This window comes from Penicillium crustosum, assembly GCF_028827405.1.
Source record: "Penicillium crustosum strain IBT 35664 chromosome Unknown utg000002l_segment0_segment0, whole genome shotgun sequence".
Classification (NCBI taxonomy): domain Eukaryota; kingdom Fungi; phylum Ascomycota; class Eurotiomycetes; order Eurotiales; family Aspergillaceae; genus Penicillium; species Penicillium crustosum.
In genome coordinates this window covers 22048-43479 of record NW_026623123.1, presented here as the reverse complement: position 1 = coordinate 43479, position 21432 = coordinate 22048, and the positions used below count along the sequence as shown (strand labels likewise).

Below are 21432 nucleotides of genomic sequence, written 5' to 3'. Positions count from 1 at the left end.
GTATAGTCAGTTTTGAGGGTCAACCCGATCCCCTAGCATTTTGATGGAATTTCTTGTATAAAGGCTTCCAAAGCTCAATTTTCTGACCCCAGTCAAAAAACTGACAGTCGTATCAAATCATTGTATCTTCTACTGCCATTTTTCTGACCTCGGTCAGAAAATTGATAGTCGTATCAAGTCATTGTATAAAGGCTTCTAAAGCTCATTTTTCTGACCTCGGTCAGAAAATTGGCAGTAGTGTCAAATCATTATACTTCTAAACCTACTATATGCTAATGCTACTACTATGTACATATAATTAAATTACTTAAAAATATAAAGAAAAAATATACAAATAATGTAGGTCACGAGGTCAAGGAATTCTACTTAGTTACTAAAAAGGGCCTTAAGGCCCGTGGGCAGTGCCCACCCGCCCGTCCATAGGCGATGTCGCAGTCCAGACATTGATTTCTATACCAATAATATGATATTAAGAGTAGTTTTGAAATAAAAGGATGAAATAAAGACCTATCTATAGTATCTAATGCTGTAAAAAAAAAGGATTTATTATATTTTGGTATAATTTTTAATATGTGTAGAGCTTAGTTGAAACTGGAGAGTATAGCATGTATGTGAATATATATATCTCTACTGACTGACCATGATACTAAGTCAACAACTTCTTCTTGATCTCCTACACCTAATTTTACATATTTGAGCTTACTTTTGCTTGAATATAATATTTAAATATATGGCTGAGATATTCATCTTCTATTTTTAATAGTATGCCATATAAAAAAGTTAGATTGCTACAAACTTGAAGTGAGAATGTTGATACACCTGTAAAAAACAGTATTTTATCTGCTGAGTTAGCATTTTTGTGCAACCAAAATAGGAAATGCTTGGCAAAAATATGTATGCCATGGGACCATATGGGAGTCCCATCACTCCCATGGGACTCCCATGGGACCACTATGGTAATGGGACCAAAATTTTGGCTAGTCCCATGGGAGTGATGGGACCAGGATATGGGACCAAAATTTTTCTAGTCCCATGGGAGTTGGCAAGGTCTAAATAATACAGTTATCAATTTGAAGCTAATAGTATTCCTATTCATCGTTATCCTGCCTTATACGTTTCCGGGATCTAACAAATCCACGTACCTAAGTATTCCCTTCCTTAGGTATAGGTAGTAGGACATCATACTCTGGAACTTGATCCTCGTTATCAGTTGATAGAGTAGGCTGCTCATCCTCCCTTCTATTACTAATCTCTACTATCATCCCATCTTCCTTATCATCGCTAATCGGATCAAACTCGTATATATAAAGACTATTATTCTGCTCTTCGTTAGCTGTCTCGACCTTATCGCGAGAGAAGAATTCCTTCAGAAACGTATACTCGTCTATTAGCCGAATACAGGCACATATTAAAGCCTCTATTCTATGATATTTATATCTTTTATATTTTTTAGACAAACTCATAGTATATATAAACCTATATGTGAAGCCTGTATAATTTTATCTATTTTATTTAATTCTTTGGAAGGGGTTGAAGTTTGTCAACTGGATCGGTAGCTTTGGTTCAAAATTCCGAATCGGGTTAGCGTTTGGTCGAAAATTCCCAAAAGGGAAGCTTTGGTCTAAAATGCAGAAGTTATCATCTGAACTGAACTTCTGCATTTTGGACCAAACCGAACTTCTGCATTTCCGACCATCGCCTACTCCCACAAATTTGACCACGCCATATATCTGTTTTAAGATAAAAAAGATACCAATTGGTCCTTCTAATAGTTAATTACTACTATATAAGTATAATTTCTGCTTATTAAGGGAGAATATAGTCTGAAATGTAGTAGTTGGGTATAGTTAAAATGGATTATAATCCGATGGTCGAAAATGCAGAAGTTCGGGTTGGTCCAAAATGCAGAAGAAGTCGTCTAACCTAAACTTCTGTATTTTGGACCATCCCGAACTTCTGCATTTTGGACCAAACTGAACTTCTGTATTTTGGACCATTGCCTACTCCCAGAAATTTAACCACGCCATATATCTATTTTAAAATACTGTAGATACTAGTTAGTGCTTCTACTTATTAAGGGAGAATATAGTCTAAAATATAGTAGTTGGGTATAGTTAAAAATGGATTATAATCCGATGGTCGAAAATGCAGAAGTTCGGGTTGGTCCAAAATGCAGAAGAAGTCGTCTAAACTGAACTTCTGCATTTTCGACCATCCCGAACTTCTGCATTTTGGACCAAACTAAACTTCTGTATTTCCGACCATCGCCCACTCCTAGATTTGGACCACGTCGAACTTCTATTTAAATAAAGTATAGATACTAGTTGGTGCTTCTAGTAGTTAAATACTACTATACGAGTGTAATTTCTGACCGCGGTCAGAAAATCTGGCTGGAAGGTCTAGTAGTACCTATAGTAGTATAATATAGTCCGAAGTATAGAAGTTGGCCGTAGTCGAAAATGCAGAAGTTCGGGTTGGTCCAAAATGCAGAAGAAGTCGTTCAAACTGAACTTCTGCATTTTCGACCATCCCGAACTTCTGCATTTTGGACCAAACTAAACTTCTGCATTTCCGACCATCGCCTACTCCCAGATTTAGACCACGTCCAATTTCTATTTAAATCAACTTTAGATACTAGTTGGTGCTTCTAATAGTTAATTACTACTATACGAGTATAATTTCTGACCGCGGTTAGAAAATCTGGCTGGAAGGTCTTGTAGTGCTTATAGTAGTATAAGCTCTTCTGTATTATATTATTATAAGAAACAGACGATTCAATGCTTAATTCACTAAATACTCCCGCACACTAAATGTCTAAGCTTTCATCCTGCCTAATACCAATACTAATATCCGTCGGTTTATCAGCTTCTATATATTCGGTACCCGCAGTAAGGCCACCTACTTCAGCATTAGGGGGTTCCGGGGTACCTAGGGGACGCTGGGACCTAGCATCTTCGATACTATCACGAACGAACTCCGGGATCGTAGACAGATTTCGTTCCCTCCGGTAGAAGTAGGAATTCTCCCCAAAGGCATCCTTCTTAGCTAACACGAGGTTTTCAAACGCATCACAGTAGAGCTGCTGGGCGTTACGTCTCCAGGACTGCACATAGCCCCAAGCCATATCATCGTCGTCCCCGAATAAAACATCCAGCTCCCTCCGTACATCTACTGGATCCCATCGCGTCTGGCCCACCAGGGCATCTGAAATCGCCCCCAGGCGTCCCAGCCGCACGGTCGCGGGAAATACATGATCCACCCGACCACCGTACGTGCTGTTCGGCAGACCGGACGGTGTCTTGGTACCCGAGTCGAAATCCCGATGGCAGCGCGAGAGGTCATCCCAGGTACCCGACTCCGCGGTGTCCAAGGTTTGGTGATCATCGCCGATCGCAACGAACCAGGGCAGGATATTAACACGGTGGGCAGTCGCCGGGCCGGTAGACCCGTGAGGTAGGCCAGGTAAACTTAGCCGGACATCCCCAAACCGGCAGACCTGCTTAGTCCATCCATAGCCAAAGTGGGCCTCATCATCCTCGGTCCACATGTCGGCGTCAATCCGCTGCACATACCCATCCTTGGCATACCCTCTGTCGACCAGCCGCCTATGCCACGTAGCGATCTCGCGATACATCCCTAGGAGTAACTCGGTGCAGTTGCCGCTATCCTCGTCGGAGAGAGCGAGACTCCCTTGGAGCGCATTGACCCCCCGCCCACTACGGACAAAGTCGATGATATTGACGTCAATATGGCGAAAGAAGGTACGTTCTCCGGGGTATGTCCGTTTGGCATAGTAGGGGAATGATACCAGCTTCCACGCATGATCCGGACGGCATCGGACGTAGAACGCATAGTATGCGGGGTCCTGTCGAACCATCTGCTGTACTAAGCTAAACCACATATTCCTAGCCCAGCCAATACGAGGTTTGGACGGGCGGGCCAGGTAATGCCAGTCGTACATGTTGAATTCCTCCATGATCAGATGCCGTAGGCCACCCGGGTGATTCCCGTCGAAATCCTCCCCCAGCCATTCAAACAGCCCTGGTAGCACAATACTTCCGTCTCGATCTAGCTGCTGCCCGAGGTCCCAAACCGCAGGGTCGGCGTCTCGGCCGCAGCAGCGCTTATACAGTCGAGCGAACGTTAGCGATTGTATCAGCACCGGGTTCGCAACCCTCGGCATACCCGAACCCGCAACCGGGAACCGCCATCCCGATTCTAGATTACTTGTCACGTTTTTAAACCAACCCTTATACCGACCTTTCATCTGATCCCATTCCCCAAGATTTGCATATAGCTCACGCAACCGCCGGAGTAATTCTTCGTACGGGTTACGACAGTAAAGGCCTAAGCGTTTACATAGCCCGTGGGTATGGAGATTGCAGAGAGATAGTGATGGAGAGGTATATGCAGCACTCCGGGTCGCCATTGCTTTTGCAACCTGTCGGAGTAGCTGCTTCTTGAGGGTATCGGTGGGGAGCTCGGTCCCCCTTAGAAGACGCCGAATTGCGGCATTTGTAAGAGCACAGCCACAGCTGGCAAGTGGGTTCTTAGGAGTTAGGCGTAATCGCTTTTGAGGGCGAGGAAGAGGCTCCTCGTCGTCCTGCTCGTCGTCGTCGTTATCGTCCTGGTCGTCCTGCTCCTGGTCGTCCTGCTCCTGGTCGTCCTGCTCCTGGTCGTCCTGCTCCTGGTCGTCCTGCTCCTGGTCGTCCTGCTCCTTATCGTCATCGTCCTGGTCGTCCTGTTCCTCGTCGTCTTGCTCCTCGTCGTCCTGCTCGTCGTCCTGCTCGTCATCAGATAGAACAGAGGGGGTTAATGGTAAAGATGACAACGGTAATAATATTGATAATGGCGTCTCGTCGCGGGGTCTCTTCTCTAGGGACCCCGGGGGGTCTATAGCGTTCGCGGCCCCCGTAGGTTGTACTAGCGGTACTGGTGGTATTATGCCCGTAGCCCGTATTTGGCAACCTGGTCGAATTGAGCAGATAAATCCATCCATATCTACCCCAAGCGCGAGCGTGTATAGGGTTTCAGGATTGAGAGGTTCGAAATTCCGCTGCGCTAGCGCTACGTCGAGATCAATTTGCATGATTCGAGCATACTGGCGAATGCCACGGCCACGTCTAGACTTCCGGTACACAATCGCGTTGTTGATAGCAGCTTGGAGCTCAGGGTACGATAGCCCCTCACTGATAGTCTTACTGACCTTTCGGAGCATGGCGTAGCTTCCTATGCGTATCAGAAGAGTGTTGGCCCGCTGCTCGCCCCACTGGAGGATCGCTCGCTTCCGTACATTCGCCTTAAACCGATCGAGCCCTTCCTGGACTTTTATCGCATCCCGTGTGACCTGCCATGAGTCTCGGAATGATTCCAGGCTTTTTTCATGCATCCTCCAGAACTCTCCATGTTCAACAAAGTCATGTACCTCTTGTAACGACCTTACAGCGTCCCCCATGACGCCGTGGGCATGATCCTGGATCATCAACGCGGCCGGGTAAATATCCCGGGGCGACAGGGTTTTGATTATCGTGAGCCCTTCCGCAATTGACCTCACATACTGTCCGTTGAGATTCAGCGTTGCGGCGAAGGCAAAGGATTGGTCTATCGCCTCATATGCGTTGGGGTCACTGCTCACTGTTGACATGGCGAAGTCAACCGATATTATCAAGTTTGAAATCCACGTAAATGCGCTGGTTCAAGTAGAAACTACGTAAGTTCTCTCCTCAGTATCTTAATATAACTGTTTGTACGTCTTAGTATTGCATAGCTAATAGTATTTTCGCGAAAAAAGACTATAAATAAACTCAAAGAGCGAGTTTCTTTGACGCATAGCTATTAAGCGCTACCATTGAGCGCTGCCACGACGTAGTCGGGAGTATTTTCACGAAAAAAAGACTATAAATAATCTGAAAGGGCGAGTTTCTTTGGGCGAGTTTCTTTGGACGTATAGCTATTGAGCCCAGCCATTGAGTGCTGCTATTACGCAGTCGAGAGTATTTTCGCGAAAACACCATAAACAAACTGAAAGAGCGAGTTTCTTTCAAACATACCGGCAGTTGTCAAATATCACTAAACGAGTATAATTTCTGACCGCGCTCAGAAAATCTGGCTGAAAGGTCTAGTAGCGCTTATGGTAGTACAATATAGTACGAAATAGAGCGGTTGACTGTGGTCCAAAATGCAGTAGGTAGAGATGGTCAGAAATGTAGAAGTTCGGCTTGGTCGAAAATGCAGAAGTTCGGCTTGGTCGAAAATGCAGAAGTTCGGCTTGGTCGAAAATGCAGAAGTTCGGCTTGGTCCAAAATACAGAAGTTCGGCTTGGTCCAAAATACAGAAGTTCGGCTTGGTCCAAAATGCAGAAGTTCGGCTTGGTCCAAAATGCAGAAGAAGTCATCTAAACTAAACTTCTGCATTTTGGACCACGTTCAACTTCTGCATTTCCGACCATCCCCTTCTTCTGCATTTTGGACCACGTTTAACTTCTGTATTTTGGACCACGTTAAACTTCTGCATTTCCGACCATCCCCTTCTTCTGCATTTTGGACCACGTTCAACTTCTGTATTTTGGACCACGTTCAACTTCTGTATTTTGGACCACGTTCAACTTCTGTATTTTGGACCACGTTCAACTTCTGCATTTCCGACCATCCCCTTCTTCTGCATTTTGGACCACGTTCAACTTCTGCATTTCCGACCATCCCCTTCTTCTGTATTTTGGACCACGTTCAACTTCTGTTTTTTGGACCATTCAACTTCTGTATTTTGGACCACGTTCAACTTCTGTATTTTGGACCACGTTCAACTTCTGCATTTCCGACCATCCCCTTCTTCTGCATTTTGGACCACGTTCAACTTCTGCATTTCCAACCATCCCCTTCTTCTGCATTTTGGACCACGTTTAACTTCTGTATTTTGGACCACGTTAAACTTCTGCATTTCCGACCATCCCCTTCTTCTGCATTTTGGACCACGTTAAACTTCTGTATTTCCGACCATCCCCTTCTTCTGCATTTTGGACTACGTTAAACTTCTGCATTTTGAACTACGTTAAGCTTCTGCATTTTGGACCACCTCGAACTTCTGCATTTCCGACCATCTCTATCTCCTACATTTTGAACCACGTTAAACTCCTGCATTTCCGACCACGTCAAATTGCTATATTTCTACCATACGCACGCAGTTGTTAATTTTCCCTAAACTAGTCTAATTTCTGACCGCGGTTAGAAATTATGGCTAGAAGCTCCAGCACCACTTAAAGTAGCATAATATAACCCAAAATGTAGTAGTCCTCCCTATCGGACCAAAATGTAGTGGTCCTGCATCCCGGACCACGTGGTCGTCCCGCATACCGAACCACATAGTCGTCCCGCATATCGGACTATATTGACCTTCTACATTTTGATATATCCTCATCACTGCTCAGTACTCCTAGGTATTAAATCACACTATACAACTACAGTTTCTGACCTCGGTCAGAAATTAGGCCTTAGGGGGGTAAGTGGTGCCCATAGTATTCTAATATTTTATGTCATGCAGTTTAACATCCTATATATATATATCCACCACGGTTGTCACGATCATGCATCCGCCTTCCTACACCTATTTTCTGACCTTGGTCAGAAACTACATCCTGATTTTAGTTGTTCTCTCCCTTTCCTTATACAAGCAACTCCCGGCCATGGATCTATTTAAGCTGCTGCCCCCCCCTGGCAAACCTTCCTCTGTATTTTCCCCAGACTATCCTGCTTTCGGCCGTCGACTATCAGACAAACAACTTCATATCTGCCAGGTATTTAAACCCCTGTCGACCCCCCTGCAAACCTTCTCCTCCATTTTCCCCACCGTCCGAGAGACCCCGCCGCCTATGATCACAGGACTGATCGCGTCTCTTTGACCAAGGTCAGAAAGCCAGCCTTTGTGGCTCGTGTTGTGGCTCATCTTGTCTCACTCCTTTCAATTCCCTTCCAGTTTCACGTACCCCTATCTTCCCCTCGCCTACCTATTTTCCCTCCAGTTACTAACCAAGTTTCAGTTTACGCACTTTTCCCGTCGCGCCGTGCCTACCACGTCCAACCATGGCGCAGTCTCGGGCTAAGGAGGCGTCCCTGGAGAACGTCGGCACCATCAACATCTCCACTGCCGCTATCCGCCGTATGGATGACTCTGCTCCCGCCATTGCAGGCGTCATCGGCTATCCCAACACCCAAAACCTCTACCGTCTGATCAGTGCCGAGTGCAGTGCGACCCGGGATATCATCATTGCCTTCTACCGAGATCGTGACAACAAATTTGGGTTTGCCAACTCGACCCAGGTCACTCCAGGCCTCCGCTTTATCCGCAACTCCCTTGTTCTCCTTGCGGTTAACCATGCCGGTAAATACGGCAGTGTCCTGCTGTCCCTGTCTCCCCCGGATCTGTCCACCCCCTTTGTGGAGCCCACTAATCTCTTTGACCTCCGTGCGCTGTGGTACGTCCGCCGCCTTCTCCTCTCCCGCTCGCAGGATCTTGGCCGACGGAGCCAACTTCTTAAGACCCCCTTTTACTTCGACGCTAAGGAGACTCTGGTCTGCTGGAAGATCCTGATCTACTTCTCCCGCCAAATCTCAAAGGCTCGCAGTCTCGAAGCCTACCTCACCGCCACTCCTCACATCCGCCCCGCCGTCCCGCCTGAGCTTACGAGCTCGCGGCCTGGTCCCGCCAGTCCAACCTCCACTCTTACCCCCAGCTATGGTACGTCTGCCCAGTCCCGCGATGAGACGCAAGCCCTCCTGGACCTCCTCAAGCTATACCCCTCGGACCTTCCTAACGATGCTGACGAGGAGCCGCTTACTAGCTCTATGGATACCGTCCCTTCGGAGCCTGAGTACCGAGACCTAGTTGTTGGACTCACCACCCAGCTCCTCAAGCCTACCACCGCTCGGTTGAACCGCGCGCCTCTTACGCTCACTGACGTCCACGAGCTCCACCGCCACCTCTGCAGCCCCGAGTTCTTCAACAATTCGGTCCTTCGCGCTGCTCCCGATGAGGTCCCTCCTAGCCTGCAGCCCAATCCCCATCTGCAGACCGCGATCTCGTCGAGCTCGGCGTTAGTCGCTCTCTCTGTCCCCGATGTATCTCTCGGCCCCTCTACTGGCCATGCCGATGAGACTGCCGACGATAAGCCAATTCCACTGGCTGACCCAGCCGCGCTCACTTGCGCCCGGGATGTGTCCCTCGATCGTCTCACGTATCCCTTTGATCTCGCAACCCGCCATACGCAAATTCCAGTCAACAGCGACGGGCAGCCGGTGCTCACCCCACCCTCCTCATACCCGGTCTCCTCTACGATCCTTAAGCCGTGGCAGGTTACGGGTGTGTCCTGGATGCTCCAGCAGGAGGCCAGCCCGCTCCACGGCGGGATCCTCGCTGACGCATGTGGCCTCGGGAAGACCCTAACCGCACTCACGCTCATCTACCAGGCGGCCCTCGTCCAACCCCGGCCCCCATACCGGCCTACCCTGATCCTAGTGCCCTCGGCCCTGATCGATACATGGCTCCTGGAGATCGAGCGCCACTTTGGGGACGCCCTGACAGTCCGGCTCTTCTACGGTGCCAAAACCCGTACTGGCGATTCCGAGCGTAAGCTGATGCTGCTCGAGTCACTCGGCGAGGTCCAAGCCTTCCTCGGCCGCTGCCCCCCATCAAACCTCCTCGGCGCGTACCGTGATCCTCTCATCATACAATACCTGGGCCACGCGTACCACCACCGAGATCGACGAGAATGGCGCGCCGACGCACCGCGCCCGGAAGGCCACGCGGAAGGAGACCGACCCCATGGCCCTTGATCTTACTGCCGCCGAAGCCGACGTGGATGAGGATATGCCCGACCCCGACGACGTCGTGACCCCGTCGGTCTCGGACGAGCCAGGTTCCCCCGGTAGCGTACACACCCCGCCCACCGACAGCGTCGGCACCCCTCATCCCCCGGGCGTCGACGCCGCCGTCACTGAACTGAGCGAGCTCCAGGAGCAGGCGGCTAGCCCGTCCTCGGCAGGTAAGGCTACTGCGCACCAGCCCCGCCGGTTCCGCTCCGACCTCACTGCCTCTTTCCACCGCGTGATCTGCGATGAGGGCCACCGCCTGAAGACCATCTCCTCACGCCAGCACCAGTCGGTCGCCCTCCTCGACCGGCAGTATACCTGGTGTCTGACCGCGACCCCCATGTGGAACCGGGCGTTGGACTACTGCGGCTACCTGGCGTTGCTGTGGAAGGCGGAGTTTACCATCCCGGCTGATAGCCCGCAAAAGTTCCCTCCTGGTGTCACGCCCTCCCCGGCTGCCGCGAGCGACCCCCTGGAGCCGTATACCCAGTGGTCCGCGGTCGAGCAGCTTCCCCTCGAAGGTAAGCCATACTACTTGCTAGATCCCCGTGGTCTGGTGGTCCTAGCCCGGCGTGGTAAACTCTCCACTGCGAACGGGTTCCTGGCCCTCCCTATCGTCCTACGTCTGAGCAGCCTGACCCGTGAGGCCGGCAACCAGATGATTGGGCCCCACGGTACTACGATCGTCATCGGCGACGACATCCCGCGCCTTCACATCTCGACCGTCGAGCTTCGGTACACCCGGTACACCCAGGACATCCATAACCGTGTGTTCAACATCCTCAGTGAAAGCCTTTACGGGCCCCCCAGCGATACTCCTGCCGCGGCCTCCGCCGCATCAGCGGACAGCCCTGCTACCATGAACTGGGCCACCTTCCGGATGCTCTGCCACCTCTCGGTATCGCCTAAGCTTGATCGGTTTTTACGACGCTCGCCCTCCAGCGTCCTCTCCGCAGAGATCTCTCGATTCACGGAGCGCGGGGACGATCAGGGGTTTGGCTTGTTCTGGTCCCGAACCACCGAGGATCCGTCGGCATCGGTGCCCACCAACCTCATCGCCGTGGCCCGCTACCTCGCGCATCAGAGCCCCCGTCTCCGTTACCTCCTCCATATCCTAGTACAGCAAGGCGTCTTCGACTCGGGGAGCTCGCAGCCCCGGTTCCTGATCTTCTGCCACTGGCCCCTTACCATATGGCTGGTCCAAATGTTTCTCGGCACCCTCCCCCTTGACTTTGTGGTGGTCCGGGCCGGCATGCCCAACAGTCTGCGCTCAAACGCCATTGCCCGCTTTAACGACCCTAGCTCGTCCACGCAGGTCCTCGTCACCACCTACAACTGCGGGGCTACCGGCCTCAACATGCACTCACAATGCAGCCGTATCGTCCTGATGGAGTCAGCTCTCAACCACAACTCCCTGTTCCAGACGATCGGGCGTATCCACCGCCTCGGCCAGCGGGAGGAGCAACGGGCGTGGCTGCTGTTCATGGACCATACCATCCAGCGGTATATGGAGTTCAACAACACGACCAAGGTGCTTCCACAGATTGCGGCCCAATACCGCCCCTTCCTCGAGCGACAGGTCCCCGAGTCTACCGAAGACCGTGACGCGACTATTGAGCAACTAGCCAACCAACTGCTCAGCCACATGCTTGGCATCGGCCCAGACTGCGCAGATCGGCTGTCGATGGAAGACTACCAGGACCTTGGGCTGAAAGGCAAGAGTAAAAGCGGGCGACAGTACTCCTTACGCGGCTCCTCTAAGCGCCCAGCGGGCGGTCCTGACCACCCCCCCACGCCCAAGCGGATCGCCAAGTTCGGCGGGGACGGCGTGGACGATGAGGGTTACATGACTAGTTAGAGGGGCTGTATCTATGTCTCTCCGTCTCTCCTGCCTGGTATAGGTTTTATGATTTGTCTCCCGGCGGTGTATCTTTGCTTATTCTCTTGCTCGGTATGGGTTGATCTTTTAATCTCTAGCGGATCCCCTGAGCTGGTTGCGTCTTTGTTCTTTATTCATATGATAGGTTGTCTATCAGCCCTGTAATAGTCGAATTTCAAAAAAACACGTATTAGCCTACAGAACAAGGTTATCCCGCGTCATCGGTATATCGTAGGATATAGTGTAGAGTTTAGTATTCGCGTGATCGCGAAATCCCTAGAGGCGAAAGCCAGGTAGGCTCCCCTTTCTGACCGCGGTCAGAAAATCATACCGCGGCCAGAGGGTGATACGTCTACGGTGAAGTTAGAAGAAGAAATGAGCGGTTATGACTATTTGATATTACTATAATCGGCGATAGGGGCAGATACTAGAGTTGCTTTCTAGTAGTTTCTGACCTAGGTCAGAAAACGATACGTATTAGGCTAGGTAAGCACTGAGAAGTGAGAGATAGGTGAGAAGGGAGATAACTGAAGTGAGAGATGGGTGAGAGGGGAGAGATTATGTATACGTCGCGTCCTCTACTATCGTATACCTCGCAATTATTTAAGATCTGTAGATATAAAGATTCCTCCTAACTAATACCCTCTGATCTTCGCCGGTAAGCGGCTAGAAGATAGCCGTATATATTCCGACTATAACATTCAGAAGGAGTCCCCATCGTCCTTCTCCTACAACCTCTCTGACTACAACATTCAGAAGGACGAGGTGGACCTCGACAATATCCAGAAGGAGTCCACATCGTCCTTCGCCTACAACCTCTCTAACTACAAAATTCAGAAGGAATCCACATCGTCCCTCGCCTACGCCGCAACTTATAGGTAGTAATTGATTTGCGATTCTCCCAAGGTCCTTTCTCAACTTCGATACCGGGGGAGATCCTATATGGCCTACATGGTGTTTGGTCGGTTTTCGAGGCTGATGTGGTCGCGCTCGTTTGCATTGCGTACACTATCCTCAACGATATGTGATAGATAGTTCTCTCTAATTCACTCGCGCTCGTTTGTATTACGCGTATTACTATCTCCATCTCCTATACCAGGACAGCTATAGATAGGAATGCAATCATCTCCCCGTATTATGCCACGTAGCCTAATATATTTCAAGTTCCCTAGCCTAGTACGATCTCTGACCGCGGTCAGAAACCGTTATATGAACCATAGGCGTATCTTATTCTAGAAGTAATCTTTAGCTTAGATTGATATATATTGATTAGGCTTAGCTCAGTTAGATGACCCTGCCCCTCCCCCTTTTCCCCCTTGGCGCTAAATAATCTCCTGGCCTCGTTTCTTTGGTATCTATGATGTCTATCTCTTTTTCTCGAGACTCTTACCCGTCTCCCCCCCGTCTCCGCCATACGCTCCCTTCTCGAGGCTACAAACAGTTCTATAGGAAATCGCTCCGGATCTAATTCGGTAAGGATCTCCTCGATCGGCCTTGAAAATTCCTCCCGCGCTAACGCTCTCTTTTCAGCGATTCTCGTATATTCCCGTCGGCCAATTACCCTGGTACCCTGAACGATCTTACCTTTCTTTATATCCTTCATTTGCGTATCATACTTCCAGACCTTCCGGAGCGCCGTCTTTGCTCTCGCCGCCAGTTCGCGGTGCCGGGCAGACTGCTCGATAGCGCGCTGTTCTTCCCTTCGGATCGAGTTTGGATCCGCAAGCTCGTCTAGCTCCTCGGCGTCTACTTGCTTCAACCTCGGGAACTTTTGCAGCCCGACGGCCTCGCAGCGGGCTTGGTCTACCGCCCGAATCCGGGTAAAGATGTCGTCGCTGTAGCTCGTTACTAGCCACGGCTGCCTGATCAGGTTCTCTGGGCTCCACCTCGCCTGCTGGGTCAGCTTCCGCAGCGCGTACCGCGGCGGGTACCGCGCCCAGATCCAGCGTGCAATGTCCCCCTCCTCATCTAGCGGCGGTATCAGCGGTCCCCTATCGGCCGTCGTGGCCGAAGTGTCCTCGTATACCCAGTCCTCAATGTTGTCGGTCGGTAGCGAGGGCAGGACTACCTCGACCCGGCAGCCGACTGGTAATGTCGTCCCAAAGGCCTCTGTGCTCCTCTCCCACCCCGTGCGAGGTAACGTCGGTAGGTCTGTCGGCGTCCAGCGGAATACTACCGGTTCGTGGTGGAGCTGCCCCGCCATCTCCCGGCATACGTACTGGACGAGGCTCGGGTGGGTGCTGCACCATAGCGGGAGCCGGCCCCCTCTCCCCTTAGGCCAGAATTCGCGTTGGCTTGGGTTCGGCAGTACCCAGTGGGTACGGACAAAGGTGGCGTGAACTAGCCCCCGCCACTCCTGTGCCGTCTCGTGGGAGTACGTCGCTGCGATCGCGTCGAAGCTCCGACGAAACAGCTCGCGGTACGGCTTGGACGCCCAATGCTGTCGCTGGACGAGCTCTCCCTGCCTCCCGTCACCGTCCCACCCCCAGAGGAACGCGAACATAGTATCGATGTGCTTAATCTGGATCCCCCTGGCGCCTAGCGGGTATGTATGGTCGGCCAGCCGCCCGCCCGGTAGGACGTCACAGAGCGCCTCCATAGTTAGCGGCTGGCGGCCCTCGAGCGCCGCGGCGGCACGAGGCCCCCGGAGACGCCCGACGCTCGACAGCCGCTGGAAGACCTCTCGTCGAAACGCCATAAGGCAGAGATCGGCCAGGAGGACGAGGATCTTCCGCGCCCGGGGGCGGTGCCCCCGACAGGCCTCCAGCTGGCGGAATACGTCGTGGAGGAACACCCAGTCGTCAAGCAGCTGCCGTACTGCCCCGTAGCGCGGGAGATAACTTCCTAGGAGCGAGGGCAGCCGGATAGCGAGCCTAGCCCGGTACGGCTCCCGGAACAGCATCGGTCCCCAGTCAAACTTATCTAGGAACCAGGCGAACCCATACCGCTGCATAGTCTCCCCCCAGCCGAGGCCCTCGATGATCGTGCCGGTATCCTCGCCCTCCCCCGGCGGCTGGGTCCGCTCACTGATCCAGAGCTCCCGGCAGTGGGAGGGGGAGGCCCCTTGTCCCCCTAGCCCGTAGTGTAGTGCACGGAGAAAGGCCATCGCCACCCTCGAATGTTCCCAGTGGAGCTGTCTTGCCGGACTAATACTGTAGACGAGCTCTACTGCGAGGCAGAGACGGTTAAGATTCCATCTGAGCCATTGGACTGCGTCGTCGGTCGTATGGCAGTAGAACGGCGGTAGTGCAACATCCCTCGGGGGGACGTGGAGCACCCCGTTTCCTCCCTGTGCCTCCATCTCCCCGTTAAGCGCGGATAGCAGCGTCGCCGTTACCCGGTACTCCTCGCGGGTTCCGTACGATCGGCCCCGGGCCCCCTGTAGAGCCAGGTGACACCGCGCCTTGGTATGGAGGTACCCACGGAGTAACGTGGCACGGGAGTGGGCACGGCCTCCGCCCGTATGCTGTAATACCTGGACGAGCGCTGCCGGGAGTGCGAGAGTATCCAGCGCCTCATTCCCAAACGGGTACTGCTTTCCTACCGCGAAGATCTCTTTGGAGGTATTGTATAGTTGTACGTATAGGAGGCCGGCCTGCCGGAGGGTCGATCGGCGTTTCGTCTCCACGGTTAGGCTCCCGGTATCTCGGAGGAGCGCCCAGGGCCAGAACTGTGACCGTACCGGCTTCGGTGACGGCGTAGTCGACTGAGTCGGAGCTGGAGATGGCGTGGAACTGTGTATAGGACTCTGCGTGGGACTCTGCGTAGGGGAAACTGGCTCGGTAGGCGATAGAGAGGGCGATAGAGAAGGTATGGTTGCTAGCTCGGTCTGGTTCTGAAGCGTCATCTCGGTCTGTACCAGCCATTCCTCGAACTGACTGAGGCAACAGCGGCGCCATGTGAGCTCTAAGGCATGCTGTGATCCGGTCGCTTCCTGGCCCAGGATCTGATTGGGAAGGCTTACCTCCTTTGCCACGTCGAAAAAGGAGCCTGTTATAAACCGATCATCTACCGCACCACGCCATATATTCCCCCACCCCTGGACCATCTGTGACCAGGTATCCCGCCGCGTCTCGCCCTTGAGGTTCTTTGACGTGAGGAGCAGCCTCGCCTGGCCGTACTCGTTGGCCGTGTGAGCCATAGGGGAGAGGCGATCCTGGATCGCCGTCCATACGGCACCGAGAGCCGTAGGGCCGATAAAGTGCGTTAGGAGCTGGATCCGCGCTTGCTGGTAAGCCGAGGCTGTGGTACCCTCAGTTACGGCTGCTGTTCCCCGTTTAATCGCCTCCTCCCCACTCCCCGGTAGCCGGCTGATGGTCTCTTGGGGTAGCGTCTGGACTAGAGCTGGGAGCATGATATGATCCATCCACTCCGAGTACTCCTCGTTGGTTAATACGAAGGCCTTCCGGGATGGCTGGTAGAGCCGAGGAAAGATGATAAAGATCTCCATAGCCTCAAAGCCGCGTAGCCGCCCGAGTGGGAGGTGTGGGACGTGGTGTACGGGGACGTGCCGGTGGTGTAGCCGCTGGGTATCGGTATCAGTCCACTCGACGAGGAGCGGGTCGAGGTGGAGGGAGCTGGTGAGGGTGCTTGTAGCTGGTCGGGTCGCTAGCCAATAGAGTCCCTGTCGCGCGACGGCGAGGCTCGTCGCCCACCCACCACTACTGTCGATGTCAAACGACACTGGTAGCGTTCGAGGCACCGCTGCGTTCGCGAGGCCTGGATCTACCGCCGGTGGCCCCGGGCTACCTGGGGACGCTGTCGCATTAGGACCTAGGCCGCAGAGCAGCTGCCGACGGACCATCGGCGCGAATTCATCGGCCCAGGGGGCAGGATGTTGCTGGAAGGTCGGGTTATCTAGTACACTTGGTACGACAGTCTGCTGGGTCGCCTCCCGGAGGCTGATGATCCGCTGTCCCGACGCCACGGTCGCCTCCGGCTCTATATGGCCGTTAGCCGGGCACCCGTGGTGCCGGAGGAGCTGTTGCGCGATTCTACAGGCGAGTTGCTGGACCTGAGGTGATACTACTTGACCCTCTGTCGACTGTACCGTATAGGGCTGCTCGGGACCTGGCGCAGGGGTGTTCTCGGCCTGGGGGGGGATCAATTCCTCTGAAACCTCGTCGGTACCGACCATCCACTCGCCCGCTGTCGCGTCGAGATCGAAGTGGTTCCCGTCGCTTACTCCGAATCGCTCGTGGTCGATCTCGGCCCGAAGCGCGGTAAATGTATCCGGGACAGTCGAGGTAAGCGGCGTAGTCTCACTTGTATTCGCCTCTAACGGTAGGAGCGAGGTATGTTGGAAGTAGGTAATCTGCTGTAGCGGCTGCTGGAGCGGCTGCCTGGTAGCGTCATACGGGATTAGCTCCGCCTGGGAGATCGTATTCGCCTGCCGTCGCTGGGAATACCGCTGGCGCCGGGCCGCAAGCGCTGCAGCTCGATTCGGATACTTTCGTGGGCGGCCAACCATGATCGTGGTACGTGATCTTCTCAACCCTGTAGCCTAAGCGTTCAATTTGGAGGAAGCCGAGATGGTTAGAAATGGGTAGGATATATTGGCTAGAATAGGAGTAGATCAGATGGACATCTCGAAGATATAGAGATTGAGTATCCGTAAACCAACAATAGTCGAGCTATATCTAGTCAATTATATCTATATCTAGCGGGGAGGCCATCTAACCCTGAAAACGTGCGGCCCAAATCCCCGAAACCCCCGAAACCCCCGAAACCCCCTAAACCCCCTAAGCCCCCTGATTCTTACCTTCTTATGGCTCAGGATTCGATGTATCAGAAAGGTATAGCTATGAGCGAGATATTTACCGATTTCACCCGATTTACTAGGCTATATTCGAAACACGGGCGTAGAGGGTTGCGTTTCCCTTGGATCTATTATCCAACTCGAGTTTACCATAGACCGCTTTAAGTTAGAGTCGAATCCAATGTTTATTCGATAGTTATTTACTACTTCCCCTTAATCACTATCTCACTCTTAATCTAAATGGCTATTATTCTTCCACGGTCCCTTGCTAGCTCCGAGAGTCCCGAGTGGACTTCCCCAAGTACACAAGATAAAGGGAAGGGTCGTCTGAGGAGCCTCTCCAAGCCATCCACTCGTCGATCCAGCTCGAGTAGCCAGCGGCGAGCTAGTTCTATCAGCTCAAACCAGACCCGGCTCGACCAAATATGGAGCACCCAGCATCTAACTAAGCGTCCTCGGGATATACTACCTAGAGGTAGAGCCTCGGCATCTTGCAGAGATCCAACGCCAGTCGCATCTTCCAGAGTTCCGTCGTCTCCCAGAACTCCAGCACCGGTACCATGGTCTAGTGTTCCGTCATCCCCCAGAACCTTAGTACCGACCACACCGTCCAAAGTCCCGTCGTCTCCTAGCACTCCAGTACCGGTTGCACCCCCTCTTGTCACTTTATCGCCGTTCGTATCATCTACTAGGCCGTCTACTACCCACCAGGTAGAGCCATCCTCTCCTACCAGCATCCAATCGCCGCTTAGTCCATACCAACGTCCACAGAAGCGTCCGAGGACAGACCTATCCACAGCAGTCCAGCCTACAGACAAACGTACAAGGGTAGCACCGGCTACTCCACGACCAACTCATTGGTCACAGTCATCTCTACACCAGGCAGACCGTAGCCAGATACCCCTCTATGCCGTTGAGTTCCCCAATGCGGCACCGAGCGTTTACGGCAGTACTATCTCTAGTGCTCATACCGACACATATACTGACGCAGACTCTGAACATCGTCCGTCACGGTCCCGCTCACAGAGCAGCGCAGATCTAGATTATGCCGACCTCAGGGCCCGAATACACCAGGAGGAGCAAGCGGTTCAGGCTCTTATGGAACAGCCCGATCAGCGTCCAGCGCGGCGCGCTACAACGAACCCCCCGATGGCCGAGGTTCCGGTGCACCGATTCGGGACCCCATCGCGCCACTGGCGTCCGGCCGAAGTGGCGAAGCTCGAGGAGCTCCTCGGGGAGTTCGGCACCGCGTGGCAGGCAATCTGGAACGACAACTATATCGGATGGACCAAGGGCCCCAAATCCGACTGGATCCACCCTGGCCGAGACGCCAAAAAGTACCGCTACAAAGCGAGGAATATGAAGATTCAGATCATGAGGTCCGTCCCTCCAAACGCTTCGATCCACATTCGTTCTACTAATCGCCCGTCTAGTGCTCAGGAGGACGTACCGATCTACCTTGCGGACGTAAATCTCTCCCGCGCCGAGCTAAACCGAGTCGCCCAGGGACGGATATCACACGCGAGCGCTCGGGGTCCCCAGTCACGGCGTCCGCTCCCACAGTCTACTCGGCGAACAGGACACTATACCCGAAAGTTTGAGCAGAGCCTTTTCAGGATCCCTCCTAGCTACTAGATCGGCTAGCAAATCAAACCTCTCGATATATAACCCTTTTTCTGACCACGGTCATAACGATAAGATATGAAATCGTATATATTATATAGATATTACGATATTGGGGTAGATTTCTGACCGCGGTCAGAAGTTGTAGGGTTGTATAGAGTATATACAGTACGATAGTATAGTCTATTTCTGACCGCGGTCAGAAATTACTAGGTTAGGTAGAATATAGGGGAGAATATAAGAGAAAGCTATAGGTACAAATACAAAGGAGGAGATAGTCTAAAATACAGAAGTTCGGTTTGGACCAAAATGCAGAAGTTTACATTGGTCCAAAATACAGAAGTTCAGATTGGACCAAAATGCAGACGTTTGCATTGGTCCAAAATGCAGAAGTTTACATTGGTCTAAAATATAAAATCATTAGAATCTATAAATATATATATAGGGCTTAGTATAAGGATCCCCCTTTTAATAATATATACAATTTTAGTTTATATAATTAAAAACCGTATATTTCTCCCTAATTACTATGTGAATAATCTATATATTAATTACCGTATTTTGTTAACTATATCCCTACTTAGTTTTACTACTACTAATTCCCTATCTTTATTTATATCCCTATTCCGGGGTTTATCCTATACTATATACCGGACTATAGCACTTCCTATAATGATATATCCTAATAAATATAGCTATCTTATATTAGTAGATTAAAAGAAGACTCGGTATTCTAGATATTCTAGATATCTTAGATAATTATAACCTATTTCGGATTAGTTTTATATAACTTAATCAAATATATTCTTTATATTATTGTTCTTATAGATAAGGTTAAGAATATATTAAATAGTATAAGTTAATACTAATAATAGCTAAGAATAATATAAAAGGATCTTCATTATAAGATAGTAAAGATAAGTTTTAAGATATATATAAAGAGCTATAAAAAAGGGATTTTATAAACGATTAATATAATATTCTATTACTTTTATACTATAGACTAGGGCTTAATAAGTCGTATAGTACTAGGTAATTTTTAGTTCCGGTATTCTAGGACTAAATAGAATTCTAGTACTATAGTGGTGCGAGTATACCTATTTAGGCTAGAAAATTACGTAGATAGGAAAGTAGTCGGTATAATAATATTAAGGTAGTACTAAAACTAGGGCTTTAGCTCCTACTTAGCGCTAAGGCGGGACTTAATCGGCGGGAGTTATTAAGGCTTACTATAGACGAATGTTAATAAAGATTTAGGTTAATAGGTAATATAATTAAGAATATAATATTAAATCTAATAAGTAGAGATTTAGATATATGATAAGTTTAAAGGATATATATAGATATAAAATATAGATATAAAATAGTATAATAGATAAAGTATTATATTAATTTTATATAATCGTAGGGTTTATAGTTAAGTTTAAAAAGGGGTATAGACTCCGAATACTTCCTAAGCGGTATAGATTAGCGATAGTATTATATAATAAAGACTACGGATTTAACTTAGTAGATTAATATCTGTTAATTTAAAAGATATAGATTTATAGTATACTACTATAGTCGAGATAAAGATAATCTATCTATCTATCTATCTATCCCATGGGGGGTGGACGACCGAGCCTGAGTGCGGGTTTCAATACATTACTTACCGGTTTTAATTAGATCTGGTTGGTTCCCGCAAATGTGGATACCCTCCCATTCATGCAAAATGACAAGGCTGGGTTCACTCCGCAGCTTAGCCTCGATGTTCATGAAACTTGGCCAGACGATATTTAACCCTGCTCTCTAGGTGTCCTCCAAATTTCAAGATCGGAACCCAGGTAGGACGGTGAGCAATCTATAGCTGAAGTTATTATCCAGAACGGTGCTAGCGTATGTGGGGCGAAAAGCAAATGGTTGGACCAGAGCGTTCTACCCTGGGTTACGACCTATTATGAGGTCTAACAACTTTCAAATTTTTACAGATTATAGAGAGTATAGTTATATATCTGGTATCGAGGTAGCAACACTTTAACCCAGGTAGGTATTATATAGTATACTATTAAATATGGAGATAGTTTTGATGTAGTTGCGATGGTGGAGACTACCCGACCGACAGAGAGCGGCCGACCAACCACAGCACTTTAATGCAAAACCTGAATAGTTACCACAAACTTGATCAAATTCCTCTGTAACTTTGCTAGCACCTTTATAGTAAGAATTAGGATATACTGTAGAAATTATAGAGATAGAACCCAGGTAGAAAGTGTAGAATACAGCGTATGCCTTATAGGTCACCTTTACTATGGGAAACTTTAGGGAGTTAATAC

General features: G+C 50.5%; 5 protein-coding genes across 5 annotated transcripts; 3 read left to right on the top strand and 2 right to left on the bottom strand.

Annotated features, from left to right (window-relative positions):
• Window positions 1-2806: 2806 nt before the first annotated feature.
• On the bottom strand, window positions 2807-5644 carry N7487_003524 (uncharacterized protein; the record flags this gene model as incomplete). Its single annotated transcript, XM_056871271.1, has 1 exon — window positions 2807-5644. The coding sequence occupies one exon, from the start codon at window positions 5642-5644 to the stop codon at window positions 2807-2809; it is 2838 nt and encodes a 945-aa protein (XP_056728991.1).
• A 2431-nt stretch (window positions 5645-8075) lies between these two features.
• On the top strand, window positions 8076-9824 carry N7487_003523 (uncharacterized protein; the record flags this gene model as incomplete). Its single annotated transcript, XM_056871270.1, has 1 exon — window positions 8076-9824. The coding sequence occupies one exon, from the start codon at window positions 8076-8078 to the stop codon at window positions 9822-9824; it is 1749 nt and encodes a 582-aa protein (XP_056728990.1).
• Window positions 9825-9858: 34 nt separating this feature from the next.
• On the top strand, window positions 9859-11718 carry N7487_003522 (uncharacterized protein; the record flags this gene model as incomplete). Its single annotated transcript, XM_056871269.1, has 1 exon — window positions 9859-11718. One exon carries the CDS (start codon window positions 9859-9861, stop codon window positions 11716-11718), a length of 1860 nt encoding a protein of 619 aa, XP_056728989.1.
• Window positions 11719-12966: 1248 nt separating this feature from the next.
• Window positions 12967-17209, bottom strand: N7487_003521 (uncharacterized protein; the record flags this gene model as incomplete). The annotated part of the gene is made up of 2 exons (XM_056871268.1): window positions 12967-12971; window positions 13324-17209. 2 exons carry the CDS (start codon window positions 17207-17209, stop codon window positions 12967-12969), a joined length of 3891 nt encoding a protein of 1296 aa, XP_056728988.1.
• A 528-nt stretch (window positions 17210-17737) lies between these two features.
• Window positions 17738-19132, top strand: N7487_003520 (uncharacterized protein; the record flags this gene model as incomplete). The annotated part of the gene is made up of 1 exon (XM_056871267.1): window positions 17738-19132. One exon carries the CDS (start codon window positions 17738-17740, stop codon window positions 19130-19132), a length of 1395 nt encoding a protein of 464 aa, XP_056728987.1.
• Between the last annotated feature and the right edge of the window lie 2300 nt (window positions 19133-21432).